Source organism: Rhopilema esculentum, chromosome 6, assembly GCF_057945365.1.
Source record: "Rhopilema esculentum isolate cy_ngs chromosome 6, ASM5794536v1, whole genome shotgun sequence".
Classification (NCBI taxonomy): domain Eukaryota; kingdom Metazoa; phylum Cnidaria; class Scyphozoa; order Rhizostomeae; family Rhizostomatidae; genus Rhopilema; species Rhopilema esculentum.
This window is the reverse complement of record NC_142820.1, coordinates 12,263,424-12,284,062: the sequence shown is the minus strand read 5'-3', so window position 1 is coordinate 12,284,062 and position 20,639 is coordinate 12,263,424. Positions and strand designations below refer to the sequence as shown.

Genomic DNA, 20,639 nt, shown 5'->3' with positions numbered 1-20,639 from the left:
GAGAGAGAGAGAGAGAGAGAGAGAGAGAGAGAGAGAGAGAGAGAGAGAGAGAGAGAGACTATAGTTACTGCTCTTCTTGAAAGTGACTGCAATTACTGGACAAAGCCAACCTTAGGCTGGCATACATTATCATATATTACTTAGATAGTGAGAGTCTGAAGAAATCTTTCAAAGTGAAAGAGAGAGAGAAAGAGAGAGAGAGAGAGAGAGAGAGAGAGAGAGAGAGAGAGAGAGAGAGAGAGAGAGAGAGAGAGACTATAGTTACTGCTCTTCTTGAAAGTGAATGCAATTACTGGACAAAGCCAACCTTAGGCTGGCATACATGATCATATATTACTTAGATAGTGAGAGTCTGAAGAAATCTTTCAAAGTGAAAGAGAGAGAGAAAGAGAGAGAGAGAGAGAGAGAGAGAGAGAGAGAGAGAGAGAGAGAGAGAGAGAGAGAGACTATAGTTACTGCTCTTCTTGAAAGTGAATGCAATTACTGGACAAAGCCAACCTTAGATTGGCAAACATTATCATATATTACTTAGATGGTGAGAGTCTGAAGAAATCTTTCAAAGTGAAAGAGAGAGAGAAAGAGAGAGAGAGAGAGAGAGAGAGAGAGAGAGAGAGAGAGAGAGAGAGAGAGAGAGAGAGAGAGAGAGAGAGACTATAGTTACTGCTCTTCTTGAAAGTGAATGCAATTACTGGACAAAGCCAACCTTAGGCTGGCATACATTATCATATATTACTTAGGTAGTGAGAGTCTAAAGAAATCTTTCAAAGTGAAAGAAAGAGAGAGAGACTACAGTTACTGCTCTTCTTCAAGGAGACTGAAACTACTGGACCACGCATATCTTAGACTGGCATACATCAGCATATATTTCTTAGTCGATCACCGCCTTAAGAAGTCTTTCGAAATAAAAGTTACAGAGATTTTTACTGCCGTTCTTGTCATTTTCTGCTTTTACTTGATTTAACATACAAGTTAGACCACTATACTTGAGTTTGATTTGTTAGGTGATCATGGATTCATAACAGCGGTAGTTTAAAGTCGACATTAAATTTGATTTTGAAATATATTTGACAATGGTATCCAAATTATGTCTGGACACAAGCAAAGGAAAATTATCGTGCTTGTTTACTCAAGGCTCCGACTGTGACATATTACATGGTCTATTGGGAATGTGACAGAAGGCATATTTTTACGTAAAGGTCTTAATGAAAAGGCTTGATAGAATAATCGGCACTCTAACCAGGAAAAGTTGTAAATGGATACAGGAAGAATTTGATACTGCATTTGAATACCAGCTAATGGTTTTCAAGATTCGTGACCATTAGGAGCGGGTTGTATACCCTTAAAAGCCAGTAGATTAAAGTGTCTAATAGAGCATATTTCATTAACGTATTCTAAGATAGAAATTGAATTAACCTTAACGTGCATAAGGTGTTTGAACTCTTACAAGCTGGGACAAAAAAATACCAGCATTAACACAGCTTTACCAGGTTCCTGTCATAGATTGTCCTAATGATTAACTAATGGCCCAGTTACATTAACGTATGAAAGCACGGAACAAAGCGTGATTTGAGATTAGAGGTTCAAAACTTCACTTGATTCACAAAAAATCTTCAAAGGCAAATAAGACCTCGGAGCTGTTAAACGACAAAAAAATTTACTTTCGTTATAACACACCGCAATCTCAGTGTGCCAGATTTAACAACTGATCCGATACGTATATACATCATACTTCAAATCAGAAAACATAAAAAGAGTTGGTGCAGCCGGAGGTAGGCCAAAGTAGGGGGTGTGAGGCGGAATTACGTTTCAAAAAGGCCTCCGGTGATTAATTGGCTTGTGAGTAAATTTGAAAACAAGGTGCCTTGTCAGTTACTGCGAAAAGAATCTTATACAGATAGGTAATAAAAGTATACAATTACACCAAATTATGCGGTCAGTTTTCTAGAAAAATCGTATACTATGTAGAAATATCTCTATTCACAGTATTTTTGCTATCTTTGCAAACTTAGGAACTTTTCAGAATATTACAGAGATATGAGCATACACCCCCCCCCCAACCCCACACGATATCTCTGTAGCATTCTAATTATTTTGGCTCCACGGATTTTAAATTAAAATATTTACGTTGCAAGAAATGAACGTCGATGAAAGATTTGAAATGTATAAACAAAAAATTGAAAATCCGTTTTCTAGCAAGACTTTGTAAGGTTTGCGTTTTCAACCCATGTCCCGTTAACGGTTGAGATTTTTACAAAAGTTTGAACTCTACAGCCGTACATGCATCTTATTCAACAGAAGTAATACGAAAATAACTAACCTAAGCTAAGAATTTCGAGCAAAACTCGGCATTTATGAAGACCGAAAACAAAAATTGGTGCATCTAGAATGATCAGAACAAACAATCGAACTTCAGTGCAAAATATTGGCCAGTTAAATTTTTTTTAGGATTTTGGCGATCATAGCTTCCCAGAAATCCAGTTGTTTACTGTAAGGACTTTCTTGTGCGGGAAAACGTGCATTACTGCGAATGCGTCTTAAATACAATTCGTGGAAACTCTTTGCGGCTTTTTCATATCATGTGGTCCAATTAAAATAAATGACAAAAAGATTTCCATCGCATAAACACTTATTCAATTAACTCTATGTACTTCTAAATTGGCAATTTAGAAATCACTTAAGCATACGTGATGTAGAGAACAATCTGAGCAATTTCATAAGATTTTCTAATTGTAAAAATTCATTGTTTGTTCAAGATAAAAAATTTCAATCAAATATATTATCAATTGGCACAAGCCCTTTTCACGCATATTTTTTTATCGATGGGGTTTAATATTTATGGGGCTTTTTGCTCCAATTTCCGGCAAACAACCCTTTTTATCAGCAAACGGGGAGTCACGTCAAGTAATAATATAGAAACGAGAAATATGTTTTGTTAATGTTCCTTAACGAGCAGCTCGAATGATGAAACTAGAATGATAGCAAATTAGAAGACAGCTAATTCTGAAGACATCAGTCAGCGCTTGCTGTTTCTAGATATATTGAAGGGACAGCTAATAAAACTTGACACTGATCGACCATTTCAGAAGTTGGGCTTAGCTAAACAGACAATCGAAGCTGACAGAATCAAATGTGCAAGGGTGTGGCATTAGAGTGCCAATCAGCTACATAGGTAGTCTAGTTTATGACAGAGCCGGTAAATGGAGGGTCGTGATTCTGTTGGCCCAGATTAGTAAATTTTTTGCTGTTATCAAGAACTTTCTGGGATACTTTTGATTCCCCTTGTTATCGCTTGTCACTTGGCCTTTATGAAGAAGGTATAGCTAAACGTTCCTTTCAGCAGAATTCATAGGTTCATAAAAGTATTTCGTAAATTAAAGCTTTTCGTCTGACACTCTTCAAGATTGCTCTTTATGTTTGCTCTTTTCAAAGGCATTACTAAATGTTTGCTCTTTTCAAAGCCATTTTAAGTTTTGTACCACCAAAAGATTGTTTAAAGGTATTTCCTACGTAGCATTGAACAATTCTTTAAAAGGTCTTGTCTGGTTATTCATACCACAAAAAGCACCACCCTCTTTAGCAACAATAAGGTAATATTCTGATATTCAAACGGAGGCGCATTGAAGCCCCTTGCTGCTATTGAGGTCTGCAACATGCATTATTTAAACATATAAAGTTTCTACCTGAAGCTGAAAATACCTGCGAAAGTACTATGCTTCATTCTCAAGCAGTATTCTCAATTGTTTAAATATTTCCCTCAGCAAAAACCTAATCTTTGCAATTAAATGTCCATCGGTTCTTGAAACATAAAGTTATGCTAAAGAATGAAAAATAGGCATTGTGTGGGACACTTTCCAGCACGAAAAATTAATCTCATATTTTCAGCATGAGAGTTGATATGGCAAATCAAAGGTTTGGTATGGTATGGAATGGTATGGTATGGTATGGTATGGTATGGTATGGTATGGTATAGTATGGTATGGTATGGTATGGTATGGTATGGTATGGTATGGTATGGTATGGTATGGTATGGTATAGTATGGTATGGTATGGTATGGTATGGTATGGTATGGTATAGTATAGTATGGTATGGTATGGTATAGTATGGTATGGTATGGTATAGTATGGTATGGTATGGTATGGTATGGTATGGTATGGTATGGTATAGTATGGTATGGTATGGTATGGTATGGAATGGTATGGTATGGTAGACCAAATATATGGTGAGAGGTGTGAATCAGTTGCCCAGACTTGTAAAATTAGATGATTACATCTTTGTTGCTATCAAAACTTTCTGGGGGTACGTTTGAGCCCCCTACCCTCAACCATACGTTGCATGGCTCTACACATAGCGTTTATGAAAAATGTCTAGCTAAACGTTCCCTTCAGCAGATTGCACAGGTTAATTAGAAATCTTTTCTATAAGCCAAGCAGGTTGGGAGAACAAAAGTTTTTTGAGGCAACCTTAATCATCCATTACCATTTACAAAGTAAGGAATCGGAATTTCTTCATATTCTTCATTTTTTATCGACTTGGAGAAACAGTAGAAGCACAACCAATAGTGCCAAAATCTCTCGGAACACCCAGCAGCTAAAACACTGCTGAGACAAAATAACAGTCTTTTCTTAGGGTATGAGAAACAAAGTAAACAGGTCAAGGGACATAAACGAGGACATGACACAAGTAAGATAAAAAGCTAGCCGCAGGTGTGCAACAGAAGCAACAATGGCCTAGCCGGTGTCTGTGATGATGACAACGATTGGATGTTTAATCACAGCAAGTCGATTCACCTCAAAGAAAATCTTTTAGTATCAAAGTGAAAGCTTAAGAAGCTAATTCTCAGTCAAAGAGAACTGAAATCAGGAGCCAACCTCAAAGTGAAAACTTAAGAAGCTAATTCTCAGTCAAAGGAAACTGAAATCAGGAGCCAACCTCAAAGTGAAAACTTAAGAAGCTAATTCTCAGTCAAAGGAAACTGAAATCAGGAACTGTCCTGACTCAATCTTGAGCCAACGACAGCCACACAGAAGAAAACTGTCCTAACTCTAAGAAGATCTAGGAAAACAGCATCTTGAGCCAATGATAGCCGCATAGAAAAACAGTTTGAATTAGAAAAAACCTTGGGAGATAATTCTCCCTCGTTTATGTCACAATCTTCACATACAGATGGTTTCACAACAAGTTGATCTCTTCAAAAAACAAAAAAGTATCGAGCAAACCGGTTTTTCAATAACACTGAAAGAGCACTGCCATTCTTGAATATTGGGGCTAGAAGCTTTGGCTAAACGCTCTCATTTTACCTCACATAGACTACTGCAGTGAGGCTTAAAGTTCTGCTTCAAATACATGCCTGAACAAAGTTGCAAGCGTCTATAACGTGTTAAATGCAATAAATGAAAGCTATTGCAATTTAGCTGACAGAATAGAGAAGAAAATTCTGAATATGATGTTAAGCAGTGTAAACAAGATCAGTCCAGTTTATCTACAAAAACGAAAGAAACTAACAAGTGAATTACATTCGAGAGCAACAAGATCTGGTTCGTAAAGATTCGAGAAAAGAAGGTTCGCGAAGCTTCGAGAAAAAAGGTTCGTAACGCTTCGAGAAAATAAATACAAAATCAGCGGCAAATCTTTCCGGCTACAAGAACGACAAATTTACGGAATTCGATGCCTCGTAAATTGACTTCTTTGAAAAGCTATTCACAATTTTACAAATGTATAGAAGACGATCATCAACATAAAATCACACCCGTTTATACATAAAAAATAAACAACATTTCAGTAAGACCGGGATTACATTCTAGCTTCACTGTAAGATTTCTATGTTCCTTAAGTCTTTAGTCGACAGTGAGCCTTTTTCAAAATACTGTTACACCAGTTACTATCGGCTTCCCACCTTTAAAACAACGTATCAAATTCACCTTTAACTTCGCAATTACACCGTGTTCATTGGTGTTTAATGAAGCAGGCATTTATTAAGAATCTTCGAGCAATGGAGCTACCTCACATTTATATCGGAACACCCTCTTGAGGAGTGAATGATTTGAAAACAAATTCCGATACCGAATTAAAGTTTTTTAAAAATAGATAGACACATACCTTTAAGTGCATAGGAGAGTTTAGTTCAGCTTGTATCGACTCAAACTGGATTCTAGAGATTGAAAATAACTGGTCAAGAAGGAGGCATGGATAAAATTGGAAAGATTAGGTTCGGCTTTAAGTTTCAATAACAAATAAAATTGGTGACAATACACAAGACTGCATTCATGCGAAGTGCTGTCAAAATTCTGCAATAGGAGCCTGTAGAGCCATAGTCTTACAGAACCAAGAACAATTTTGGTTTTGAAGGTGGTAACCACAAAGAAACTAAAGAGTTATTAAAACCTTCCTTCTTCGCACTAAACCTTTATTACTTGAGAAATTGTTTATGTTTTTTTATTACTTTTATTCAACTACAGAATTACTTAATTGAAATAAAATCTACGTTTGCCTTTGCAGCTATCTAGCATCTGAAGGTAGTTTTAAGACACTGAGAAGCTATCAAGCAGTGTCCCGGTACTTCCTCTCAATTTGACCACACCTTGTGATTCTTACACCTGGAATTGCAGAAAGCTGCTGACTCTCCTTACTCTTATTGAAAGTTGGGTGACGTCAAGAACTCGAAACCGCAGACTCTTGAATCATTAATCCCCATTTGCTGGACATATTTTGTTGGTGGTACATGCACTTGTTACAATGGGTGAATTCTGAAACTGCTACGAGTCAACATTGATTTAATGAAACGAGAAGCATGCACCTGGAATCCTACACAACTTTTGCTTAATAAATCAACTTTCTGTCAGCCATAGTATTATTTAATTGCTTCTTGGATTATTTTCGTACAGTCAAGTGAAAGCCTATGGAATGGTAATAGACGCTCATCAAAACTGCAATTATTTTCTATTAAGCATTCATCGAATTATCTGTTAATGCCATTTTTTTTATTCCCCGCTTATTACATTCCTGGAAGCGGCAAATCTTCTACGTGTTATAAAAACTGGAGAGAAATGTCGTGGCGATCGTCTCGATAATAAAGTTATATTAAATTGGGCATGCATTGTGTAGATTTGGCATGAACATGGGCGTTAGGGTTTGATAAGAAAAGGTGTAGGAACCAGTGTTTGGCTGTAATCTGCGACTATTCTGTCTCAAAGGGTGAAAAGGATTTCAAATGCTAACATCTCGAATCCTTGTTCTTGAGTTTTGAAATACTTTATCAAAAAGAATTTAAACACCTCAATCGTTTGAATAAGATTGAAGTCAACCAAATTACTGCTGAAAGGGCTTTCGGTACAAATTGTAAACAATACTAGATAAGCAGAGACCACCACGGTTTTACTGGTAGTGTGTGAGAAGGATTTTGAAGAGCCCTTGGCAGTTTTGAAAAGGAAGCGAGCTGCTGGGTGTGATTAAAGAAAGAACACAGATTCCTAGATAAGGAGTTCGTAAAGAAGCAAGCGCTTCAGACTATGAAATATGTTGTAAATATTTAAGAAGGTGAAAATTTTTGCCTTGAATGGTGGAAATGTTTGTCGTAGCGGTGTTTGCAAAAGAATCGTGAATGAGAAAAGCTCAAAGGAGATACATTCAACCAGAAAACCATTTTAAGAAATGGGCAACAATAACCGGAGTAAATCATTCGTAGGGTGTACCATAAGGAACTTCTTATATGACTTATGAAGAGGTGACATCGTAAGCTCTGAGACAGATAAAGTACACAAAAAGATAAACATGTTACGCATAAGACGACGAAACGAGACAAAATATTCTTGAGAGAATCAATGAAGAAAGGAAATTCGCAATGACAGTAAGAAAATACTGTTACAGTACTTTGATAATGTGTTGTATAATGAAAGAGCAGAGAGTTAGGAGTAGAGGGTGAATGATACAAAGAAGAATACAAAAAAACAAGAACGAAGGTGCTACCATTAAACAAACCTAAAGATCTTTTGCAAGATGCTTTTTATCCAAAACAGTCTAGGAATACAATGGTCTGTTCCGCGTTATTATTTCTCTTAACTGTTTTGTTTTGTGTGTCACGGAATTAATTTTCCAAATACCGAAAAATATGCAATATTTCTTAGACAAGACCTCACAGAAGTTCTCATTTAGAAGGACCAAAGATTCCTCTGCATTTACACATGAGGTTCAAATTTCAAAACAAAAAGGTCAATCCAGGAACAGAAAAGAAGATTTTCTCCTTGGCAGCTATAACAAAATTAACAATTTCCTGCGAAGTTAGTCTATATTTCCTGTGATTAAAAAAAAGATAATCTTAGAATTAACGGAAACCTAAATTCTTCCAAATAAATTGCAATGAAAAATTAATTTTCAATCAAATTGATGCTGATGATCCCATGATCACTCATAATCCCACTTAATAATAACCACAATTCACTCAAAAATATATACTTAGGTGAAAAATCTTTCGTTAGAAAATAATCATATCGACTGCCATAAAAGCATAAGATAACAAATGAAAGAACAGTTGTGCAGATGATTGAGATTGACAAACCAGAAAAATCAAAATTTCAAACTACTTGATAAATGGGTTTATTTGACGCCCAGCATTGCTTATAAATTGGATATTCTTAAGACAGCTTAACGTTTTCTATCTCTGTTTTAAATTTTGATAATCTTATGAACGAGGTGACATTTACTGGCGTTTTCATGTCACAAAGATCATTGAATTTATAACTGCGTAACTTTGAATTCTGATTTCAAAGTTTGAAACAACTGCCTCTTGGTTTCTGCACGGCAAGCAACCTCAAATCACCTCAAGCAAAAATAGAAACACCTTAAAAGCAAGTATCAAAACTATGTCAGCGATTTCTTGCTCATGCCACATCTGCAAACCATTTATACGATAAGTGGTCTTTATAAAATGAAAGGGAACCTACCGTACATTTATGTATTTTATTAGTTATTCATTTATTACTGTCACTGTTATTAAATTTCACATTTGTTTATATATATATATAGTTCGTTTTAATTAGCTTCGATATGGCTAGTTTTGAATGCTACCAACTTAAAGGAAAATGAAAAAAAGAAAAAATACTTAAACAAACAAACTTCACAGCTAACGCAACAAACTCCACTGAGCTATTTCAAATGAAAATTCATTCAAAAATATCTCAGAAAAAGTTGCTTTCTCATCCATTATTTAATCTACTGAGAAAACCCACTTTCAAGCGATTCGACTCATACATTCTTTTTTCCTGTATCTCTATCAACTTATTAATTTCATGCTTTTTAATTAAACTTCTGTTTATGATGATACTCATCTGGTTCCATTATTTGTTAAATGTCTAGTGCCAATTTAAATTGAAGGATGTGTAATTGTGTAATTTAAATAAACATGAGTTCAACTTTAAAGACGCTGAACACCTCATACAGATTTGTTGATTCATATATCCCAAAGTAATGAAACTTCATCTTTTCAGATTATTCCTCAAAGTTGTTATCGAAAAACAGCTGCTCGTGCTAGACAATTGCCCATTCACAGTAACAACGTTTTCATTAAATGCAGTTTTTTACTTGACAGCACAATATTAACTGATCTCAATTTTAAATTATAATTCAAAATTTTCGAACATTCGATTGATTCCCAAATGCAGTACAGCTTTTGCTCATTTTGTCTCGTTTTTCTTATCAAAAATTCTGAGTCTTTGCAGTCAACTTTCTCTTCCCTCACTGAGTCTAAACCTCCTCTAGGCGAATAGACTATATCGTCTGGAACATCGTCTATAAATACTTTTACTAGTTTCCGTTGGTTAATTGGTAAGGTACCAAACTATTTCAAGTGCTGATATAATTGCACATATCCAGAAAGACATCTCAGATGTCTTACATTGCTTTACTGTTAGGCTTTCGAGGCTTTTGTTAGTGCCAATCTGGGTTCTAAGATATGCGGGACCCACTTTGTTGGTACTTTTCTGTTATAAGTAAAGGGTGCAAAAGACATGCATGGTTTCAAAGCACTCCTGACAGCACATTTTTATACTGGTTTATAATATGCATATGTTCCTTTTTTCGTGCTGCTTCTAGAATATTACATATAATACAGTTAGACTCTGACTTTATTAACAACCATGACTATGTCGCTTGCATGATATTGCGGTTGGTTTTCCAATAACTCTGTCATAACTTTGTCATCTCCAGGTCTGTTGTTTTGATATTATCACAAAAACAAACGTCAAAATTTTTAAACCAAACGAAAATCTTGTATCTTTGAGCAAATCTTTAGCTTAATCTCTATTTTCTTTATTTTGGGTATAAGAGAATTTCTCTGTGCTTTTCAACAAGCTTTGAAGCAATTTCTGGATGCTGACCACCAACTTCAGTCCCGCGTGTTCTCTATTTCCGTCTAACCCTTGAATATCCCTATAACAAGATCGCGGGGAACATTTTTCATTGTTAATTTTATCCGCTCAATTCATCTGCTCCGCCTTTCATGATGAGTTTTGAGTACATCATATCTTTTGACCCACATGAAAGTATGCTTGTTCAACCTGCCAGGATTGTTCTAGCCAGGATTGCTTGGTTTAATGAAATCTTTTAATGAAAATGTTCATATTACCATATTTTAATAATTGTCCTGTTATTTGGATGTTTTGCAGTAGGAAAAGTAATAGCCAGATAAACCGGATTCATGAAAGAGCAATGAGAATAGCTCATTGTGATTATGAATCAACTTTTGAACAACTCTTAATAAAAAATAAAACAATAACTTCTCATAACATTTAACGGATTGAATCCACCTTTTATGGATGAAATATTTTCCATAAATGAATGCCCATATTACTTAAGAAACTCCCAATTCAAAACAGCGGACCCATATTACAAAATATATGGATTTAATACCGTATCATACAGATGTAGCCAAATATGGAACTCAGTTCCAAATGTGATAAAGTACTCCCCTACTTTACAAATATTCAAGAAAAAAATCTCAGAATTTACGTCGTTTAATTGTACTTGTAATCTTTGCAAGGAATACCTTAGCAACATCAGTTATATTTGATTTATATTATATTCAGCGTTGGTAATTTAAATTAGTTGGTTTTAATCAGCTTGAGTATGCATAGCTAGAAATTGTACCAACTTTAAATAAAGAAAGAAAAAAACCTTGACACTTTATTTTCCTTTAAATGCTATTTACATGGCCAGACAACTTCAGGAAGGCTGATGTTGCGCATGAAATTTCACCAAGCAACAAACATTTAGCTCATTATTGGCAGTTTCCAGGCAAAGATTGACAGCAATAAAGTTCCTTTTAAAATTTATTAACCATTTCTTACGTTTTCTTAACGTTCTAGAAAACCCCAGCAGCAACATTTTCTACCTTGCTCAAAAAACCGTAGTTCACGAACTTTCCTGGCTGTGTGTCCATTAAACCACCTTTGTGACTTTTGAGTTTAAAATAATTCATCTAGCCAAAGCCTCATTAAGTATTAAAAATATGGGTAGAAAATACAGAAACAATAGTATTGAAATAACACTCCTATGAGCTGATCTGTCAAAATATGAACCCTGTCAAAAAGGATGCTTTATTGTGGCCAATGCCATTCATTGTGGCTCAATTTTTAGGAAGCGCTATATTTCAGGAAGGCAATATTTGTAGCATTCCATTCGATTGCTTTCCAGCCATGAGAGCTTCGAGAAACCCCTTGCTGATTGGCACCACGATCAATGCGACCTGTTTGCCTCCCCATGTGATTGTGGAAGTCTCTTGGCATTACTTCACCGTCTCCCTCCTCGCTGTCTTATACAAAATGCATACCACCAGGGAAATCACTGTCCCAGGGCTTATTGAACTTTGGAACATTTCTTTCAAAAGCTCAACCAACCAATCTATGGCTCAACTGACCATCCAAGTTTTTGCACATCCGCCTTTTGACTGGCAATCTCAACTTTTTGTTCTATTGGTTCAAAATGTGTGCGAGACAATCTACAATGCTGGATCCAGTCTCCGACGAATCGCATTATTTGAAAAGTATTTTTCCCTATCTGATATTTTCATTGAACATATGCCAGATTATCATCTTCTTCTGCCTCCAACTATCATTGTTTTCTCGTGCAAAGTCAAGCCATCCAAAATGAATGTTAACTACATTTGGAAAGAACTGTTTGAATCTGATTTGCTCGTGCTTTTTTAAAAAAAGACTTTTCATCTTGCGTTGTTTGGTGTCACTAATTGTTTGTAACTTCCTTCTTTGCATCAAACTACAGTTCAGTTCATCGAAATGAAACCGACAGGGACTCGAACCCCAGACCTTTGAATCTGTGATCCGCAACCTCAAACTTTGAGCCATCCTCACATTTGCAAATATTTTGCTGATGGTACATGCATTTGCCCTTCTCGTTATTTCAATTCACATTATTCATTGCAAGGTTCTTGTAATCCTACGAACGGCTTAACTACCGCATGCCTTTCTTTAAGCAAACGAAACAAATGCTGTTTAAACAATTACAAAATGCCAGTTAAAATATTTAAATCATTTAACTATTTAAAACTACTTTTGTTAATACATGTTTTATTCATATATTAATAATTACTTTTTGAAAATACCCGAATTATATGGAACGAAATAATTTTCATTTTGATCAAGTCCAACTGAGGAAAAATATACGACTTTGAGCGACAATTATGGGAAAAAATTGATACATACCTTAACTGTTCTTCTTCTGGCTCAATTGCATAACCAGTTCGCTTTGATATTTGCAAATTCATCATTACCTACAAATTATAACAACAATAAAAGAAAGTTGATCATCACAATGACAACAAAACATTTTTCAACAGATAATTTTCAGCGTGAAAAGAAAATATTTATCAGGAAGACTTTCTTTGTATTTTTTCTACCTAGCATCTGAAGGTAGTCTGTAGGACACTGGGAAGCTATGCTTATCGAGCAGTGTCCTGGTCCTTCCTCTCGATGTGACCACACCTCGTGATTCCTACGCCTGGAATTACAGAGAGTTGACGACTCTCCCTCACTCTGGGTGAAAGTTTGGTCATGCTAGGGACTCGAACCACGGACCCTGGGGTCTGTAGTCAGCGCCTCTAACAACTGAGCCATCCTCGCACAAATAAGGAAGACTTTTATAAAGAATCTATACTTTCTTAATTAGACTGAAGTTTAAAACAGAGTAAGATACATTCAGCAATATGACAGTGCATAAACAAAGACAATAATCGGAGAATTTATTCAGCCTCTATAAAAAACATAACCCATAATCCGAAATCACTGTTTACTCTGTCATATAATGATCGATACTGTGTAGGACTTTTTTTGAAACTTTCAGTGAAACTCGGAGTTGCAACTAAAAACCGCCATGTCCACACAGCAAAGCGTAAAAATAGAGAAAGAATTACACAAAACTACACATCTGTTGATATCTATTCAAATATAATATTTTAATGACTTTAAAAAAGTTTGTATAATATATATATATTAATAAAAGTTTGTTAATATACAGCATATCCCAAGAAAGAAAAGCCCATGAGTCTTAGAACCTACAGGCAGTTCCTTTATTAAGAACTTTTTAAGGCTGGGAAAGATATAAGCCTCTTAATAAAACAAGAATCATCATGAAAATTTTTCCTGGATCTTGACCCTCCGTTTTTTGTAATTTAGTCTCCTTTTGGAAATTTAGAGCAACAAATCTCTGTATTTTTAAATGCCTCAGACAAACTACCTCAGACCATTTCATGCAAGGAATGAATCCTTTGAACAAGTAAATTTGAACCTGAAATAACCATATGCACCAATACAAGATACGTCTGACATTTGAAGAGTAGGCAATAATTTGCGGGGACATATTGTACGCAAGGCCAAAGAAGAAATAACCCGTTAAGGATACCTCAAGAACCCTGTGGCCTAACTCTATGTGCCTCCGTTTGTAATCCGCAAGCTTCGCCATAGTTGTTGAATGGGCTCTTTGGAGTTGACCGATCTCTTCAAACATCAGCTGAAAAAACGCAACACGAGATAAGAAAGAAGCAACTATAAAATTTCTTTGAATAATTGTTCTTATTTAGGTGATGCACTTTTAACTTTCTCTATAACATATTGCGATGTGAGTTCACAGTAGTTCGTTTTGAGATCTTCCAAAAAAACACAGGGCACCATCAAGAGATTTCTTTGTCTAACGATATGGCTTGACAAGATTACAAGACTGTGCGGGGGAGACACATGGCAAGGGCGTGCTACAGGGGTGCTGTTTTTTGGGGTACTTGTAACCATGAAGAAGCTGCAAATTTGAATATTGGGGTACAACGATGTATGGTAGTGTTAGAACTAATGACAAAAATGGCTAGTGCACTGCATGTCAATATGCTGACGAAATCACAACAATACAACAGCTTTGTTGCCTTCCCTCTACGTTTCCTCCCCTCTTATTTCAGCATCTCTTGGACTGTTTGCGAAAAATTACTCGGCATAAGTTCACAAATTCTTAAATTGAAAAAATCGACTTTACGGAACGGGGTGAGGTAAAAAGGATAGAAAAGGAGTGACCCTACCGATACAATGGCGTTGAAATCTAAGCCTAGTTTTGACAATTTTACTTTTTAATAATGTGGTGTTTCGACTTTTTTTGGTTAAAAACTTTCGTATGACAATTTTCGGCTAACTATCGGACTACACTTCAGAATCATAAAGACAACGGAATAAGGCTATAAAAACTACGCCATTAAGGCATCGCATTGCAAACAAAACAAACTTGTGTGAAGCCTTTGACTAGAAGGTAGTTTTCACTTGACATCGTTCACGAACAATGTCTCAATATTCTTCAAATAAGCATTGATGTAGATGAAAAAAAGCGACACGTTGTAATTTGCCTTTTCTCTCACGAATTTCGCAATATCATTTATTAAATGTTGGGTTGCAGCTTAATCGAAAGAAATTAAAACTAGCTATGCCTTGGGCAATGTAAGAACACTACAACAAAAGGTAAATCTCAATTCCAATATTTATAAGTTGTAGATATTTCATTTTTGGAAGTTTGTAAAAATACCCGACAAAAAAATTCTATCCAGACTCACATCTATTCGATTTTTATGTTGTTCTGCTTCGTGTTCTTGGTGTTTAAGACGATTGACAAGCTCTGAGAATCCAATCAATGGCACGGGTATGAGTCTACAAAATATTGTTATATTCAAAACAAAAAACAATCAATAAAGAGGATGTTTCATGTTATTATTTACAAGATTCAGCCCTGGGGCATTAACAGAATAGTTTCATGGGCGTTGTTTCCTGAAATAACGTATTGCAAACAGTGGCGTAACGGACTAAAGTTACATTTAGTTCAAAAACTACGGGCTTCCAACCTAATGAGGCCCCTGCAAAAATTTGTTCGATGTTACTGGACTTTGAGGTTGGTGTTCAAGATATGATAAACGAATTTAAGGGACCCAAAGCTTGTAAGATATATCAATCCTTTCGGGAATTTTCTTCCCAATGCTCATGGGAACATGTTGTTTGTCCTACCCATTAGCCCCTGGGTAGAGCTTATCCCCTAGAGGATTGTCCAAGCAGGGATGGCTTGAGGGGGAAAAAACTTCTTTTGAAACAGTGGCTTGAGAGAATTACGGCTCTTCTTTTTCATCCTAGTATGCAAAACAACGTTGGCGATGCTTCTGCCTACTAGAATATGACGAAAAACTACTTAATTGATCATTATCATCAAGCATAAAGAAACGAGCATATTTTTGCATGGGTTCGGAGGGAGGGGGGGGGGAGAAAATATTTTTGCAGGTGCGAGGATGGCTCAATGGCTACGGTTGCTGACTAAAGATCCAAGACTCTTGTTATGACACATGTCCCTGTCAAAGCCAAACATTTTCTTAGAGTGAGGAGAGTCTCCAGCCCACTGCAATTCCACGTTTAAGAACAACGAGCTGTGGTACTTGTTCTTGAAAGACTATCTCTTAAATTATATTTATTCGCCCGTAAAATTTTTCAGAAAAAAAATTTGTTAAAATACATAAAACAGAAAATGTTTTATGAACAATCTACGAGCTGACCTTTTAGGTAACGGATTATCCTTCTTTGCTTGCTCCCAAATGATTGGGTCGATGCCTGAGGAAATAAACGCATGTGTCGTTATTATTTCATCGCCAAGTGCTTACGATTACACAGAAAATAACATATAAAAAGTATATTTAATGTAAGGTTTTCAATCTTTGATGTAAGAATTTTCAATTCTCTACCCTTCCTTCAATTTGGCCTTAACGAAATTTGGCTTTGGAAATGCTAGGCTATATTAATGTCAACGAATTACTTCTTTGTAGATGATGCAACTTCTCAACAACTTAACGTCAGGGATGATTATAAAAAAGGATATCGGGCAGCATTTACTGGGAAACCCAGATTGTGCAAGTTTACTCAAATGTTTGCTTTTTTAAAAAGAGTATCAAAATTTTTTATCTAATTTTGTTATCTCACTAATCGGAGCTAGACGAAAGGTATAACCTAGAAAGGGCATTGAAAAGTTCAGGAGCACTAAAATTTGATTTTGTTTGATCTAAGAAGATTGGTAAACGAAACTTGATCGAGTTTTGTCACTAAAACATTTGATTCAAACGAACAAAACATTTCCTTATAAGATGAATTTCAATTATATTCAATTATTGAGAATCATCAAATCTTGATACATTTTGCATTATTTTCCAACTAAAAAGTCATCTTATAGCTATTGTGAAACCTGCTGTGGAAATTTGAAATTAGGTTTCCTAAAAAAATTTGCTGCAGTGCCACCATTTCTGTTTCAGCCTGGGCAATACTTTTGCTCACTAAGTGAACATACATAGCACGTATCTCTACACTACACTACAACTCTCAGCAATAGCTCCAGACAAAACTTTCCATGCCTTTGTTAACTCTTAATATTAACCCTTGAAAGGCCTTTTAATGGTACGCAGGCTTGAATTAGATATCTCGGGCTCTCGTTGGAGTTTCCATTACGCCATCTAAATAAAAATGGCATAGAACAGTCCAATAGACACGAAATATTCGCAATATGAATTTAGACTAGCGTCGCGTTACCAACCATGCGTGTGTACATACACATCTCCTGTGCAGCCAGACAAGAAACGAGCAAAAAGGATAACACAAGTTTGATAATCAAAGAAAGAGAAAACAAGAAGATGCAGCTTCTTTGACAGGTACCCTAAAATCACGTGGCCAAACATCAAAATCGAATTGTAACTTCAATGAATTCTATAGCTGCCAAAAGTTTTTATTCATTATTCCAGCCTGAATATTCACTAGAAATGTCACTAGAATGATTGTCGCTATAAAGAATTACGAAACCAACCCTGGTCTACAGATATCTGGACCGAAAACAATGGTATTCCAGATACTTGGACACAACGAGCCACGGTGAACAATTTAAAGCAGCAAATAACAAGCAGACTCTCTTTTGTAACAAAACTGTGATGTTATTACAGCCTAAGTATTCTTAAAATTTTTCGTTTTGAGCCTGGATAAATGCTCAAAGTGTTCTTATCTTTAATTAACCTGATATGGTTTCGAGGGAACCTTACACATCCTCAAATATGCACCACGCTTCTTGAAAAGATCGATTTTCTGTCGTGAACATGGAAAAACAGGTAACTGTTAGATTTGAGGCACAAACATTCGTGCTGAAACGTAGCAATATTCTTTTAATATTTGATTTTTTTCTATCTAGCATCCGAAGGTAGTTTTTAGGATACTGAGAAGCTATGCTTATCGAGCAGTGTCCTGGTCCTTCCTCTAGATGTGACCACACCTCGTGATTCCTACGCCTGGAATTACAGAGAACTGGCGACTTTGCCCACTCGGGGTGAAAGTTTGGTCATGTCGGGGCCCTAACCATTGAGTCATCCTCGTACATATTCTTTAGAGTCGGATTATTCAAAGCTTGTATTTTCTTAAAAACATTATCCTTATCAAAAACTTGTGTAATGTTTTTTACACGATGATCGAATAGGCGGCACCTTAAGATTATTCGGTCATTAAATTCATGTCTTAACTCGTGTTCCTTTAAATTACTGAAACGAAATCTTAGCGGGGTTAAACGACGTAATCCATAGGGGTCAAAATATTGTTTTTGCTTGTAATTAAGCTAGTAAACTCGGATTCGGAAAACTGACAACAAGTATGATTCATTTATCCGACTATCAAGATTATTTTAATCAAAAATATCATTTGGATAAAACTATTATCAAAAACATTAACCCTTTGCATGGATAATCAATTAATGTTTAGAGATTATAATTATGCTCCTTCGCCAAAAGAAAAAGCTGATGATACAAAGATAAGATTTCGACTCCATCACATAAGCCATCACATCACATATTTCGACCCCTGAACTTGATAACCCTTTATCACCACTCTGTTTAGTACAAAGTCAATTTGAATGGTACCAGTGAAAATGTTGAATGGGACTTTGATCGACGACAAAATTTCTTGTGATTTCATAAACAGGACGTTCCTGAACCCCCTCTAATTGCTTCATTCATCTACAAACCAACCCCTATCCCGATTACATTTAAAGGTTGCTGTCTTTTTTAATATGATAACAAGAAATTTGAGTTGAGCTGCGTCTAATGAATAAGAGTTTAAAAATGAGGATGTCATAAAAAATCTATTTTAAAATTTTTCAATATGGATCTCATGGCCAGAAAGAGCATCATGAAATTGAGTTCTCAAGTGTGACGTTACAAAAAAAACAATTTTTAGAATTTTCAGATTTTGACCACATAACATGAAATAACACCATAAAATACTCCCATAAATGCAAAATCAGTTAAATTTGTCCGAAATTGGGTGAGCTATGGCCAAAAGAAGATTTGAAGTTTGCTAACGGATTACTGTTATTTTGGCTCAGTTCATAAAGTCTTGAACTGAGACCAAATTACCGAGGTTTGATGGGGCCAGAGCTTGTGCTCATCTGGTCATATCTCAGCCATTTCGTAATACCTTTAACTGATTTTGCAGATTTAGAGGTATTTCATGATGCTCTTTCAGGTAATGGGGAAAATTTCAAAAAATCTAAAAATAGATTTTTGTGACGTCATGACTTGACAACTCTATACACCTAAATCTGTCAAATCGGTTAAATATGTTACAAACTGACTGAGGTATGGCCACGTGAGCATGGGCTGGTTCCCAATAAAACCACTGTATTTTGGTCTTGGTTCGAAAATCGTTAAACCAGTACAAAACAACATGAATATTTTAGCCAAGCCCAACCCTTCCACATATTACATCAACTTGCACCAACTCTATCAATGCAGGTACAGGTTTATATTTCATAACGTTTTTTCAGGTTGTGAGGTCAAAAATCAATAATTCTAAAAAGGAGTTTTTAATAATGACACACTGCGGTACTCAGGTGAATATACCTAGAAAGCACATTTTTAGGTAGGAATTGAATACCTAATATGCATGAATTTGTATATCAATATTCTTATATCTTCGAAGTTAAAAACATCAAAGCAATAGATGATAAACTAAGCATTGGCACCACTTCCTTGCCCCTTTTGGATACGCCCCTTCTACGAAGAACATCCTTGAACAGAGAAGAAACATAATTGCTAAGAATTTAATACTGTACACTCGTTTTTTCAATAAGAAACCAAGGTCGATGTTGAGTACTCCAGTTTCTTAATGTTCTTGAACCTTAAATACTCACTGTTTCTTAAGAGTTTCTTAATTATGATGTCATGAATGATGTTATGAAATGTTCGTGACTTTTTTCACGTCAAGAGATTCGCTTCCGTTCTGACGCTGTATTTAGATGTGGAAAGTATATTGTTATCCCTTGTGTCTTAATTTCTAGGCCATCAGGGCAATCATGTTCTTGGATTTTACAAAATTTCGTTGTTCTCAGTTTTATCACGACTTAATAGTTTCTTAATTTTTTTGCTTCGAGTACTGAAGTTTCTTAATTTTTTTTACTGTCCAGTACTCGTTTCTTATAGCAAGTTTCTTGTAAAAAAATGAGTGTTTATGAACTTCTTTGCACTTACAAAGACAAGATGAGAAATTGAACAAACCTAATGGTGGATTTTCAAGAAAGCTTTCTAGCTGGGATTCCGAAAGACTCGTTTTTGGCAGCATACTTTCAGCTCCAAGATTTGCCAAGTAACTCTAAAAAATAAACGCATATTAATATTAACAACAATATAAGGAGTTAAGGGAGTAGAAGGTCATGGGAACCTATAAAACCCTGTTATGATCTATCACTTGACAGTTTCAAGTGTACTTGAATTTGTCTGCATGTTTTAGCCGATCGTATGCTCGCTCGAATATTTGTCCGCATGCTTTACATGTTAAATTGCTACGGTCATCAACAACTCTTTGCCAAAAAGTCAAAAAAATAATCTTCGAATAATTGAATAGTTTTAATCTGTGAAATTTGATTTGAATAGTATTTAATTTGTACAAGAATATTATTCTGCTTCAATTTAAAGACTAAGGGTAGATCAGCATCCATAAAACCATTTAACAGCTGAAAAGTTAATACCATATCTCTGCGTTATTTTCTATATTCAAGGTAAATTTAATGCTCTTTTAGTCGACCGCCGCATGAATTGTCCTTGATTGTA

The 20,639-nt window shown here is 35.6% G+C and overlaps 1 protein-coding gene across 1 annotated transcript in view; it reads right to left on the bottom strand.

Annotated features, from left to right (window-relative positions):
- The window catches only part of LOC135686809 (nuclear pore complex protein Nup54), a 41,960-nt gene that overhangs the window by 8,951 nt on the left and 12,370 nt on the right, over positions 1 to 20,639 (bottom strand). The window contains exons 8-13 of the mRNA XM_065203155.2: positions 20,088 to 20,181; positions 16,068 to 16,122; positions 15,087 to 15,180; positions 13,904 to 14,011; positions 12,709 to 12,776; positions 6,098 to 6,149 (exon numbers count right to left, since the gene is read on the bottom strand). Coding sequence (XP_065059227.2) covers positions 6,098 to 6,149; positions 12,709 to 12,776; positions 13,904 to 14,011; positions 15,087 to 15,180; positions 16,068 to 16,122; positions 20,088 to 20,181 — 471 coding nt within the window. The remainder of the gene's footprint in view (positions 1 to 6,097; positions 6,150 to 12,708; positions 12,777 to 13,903; positions 14,012 to 15,086; positions 15,181 to 16,067; positions 16,123 to 20,087; positions 20,182 to 20,639) is intronic.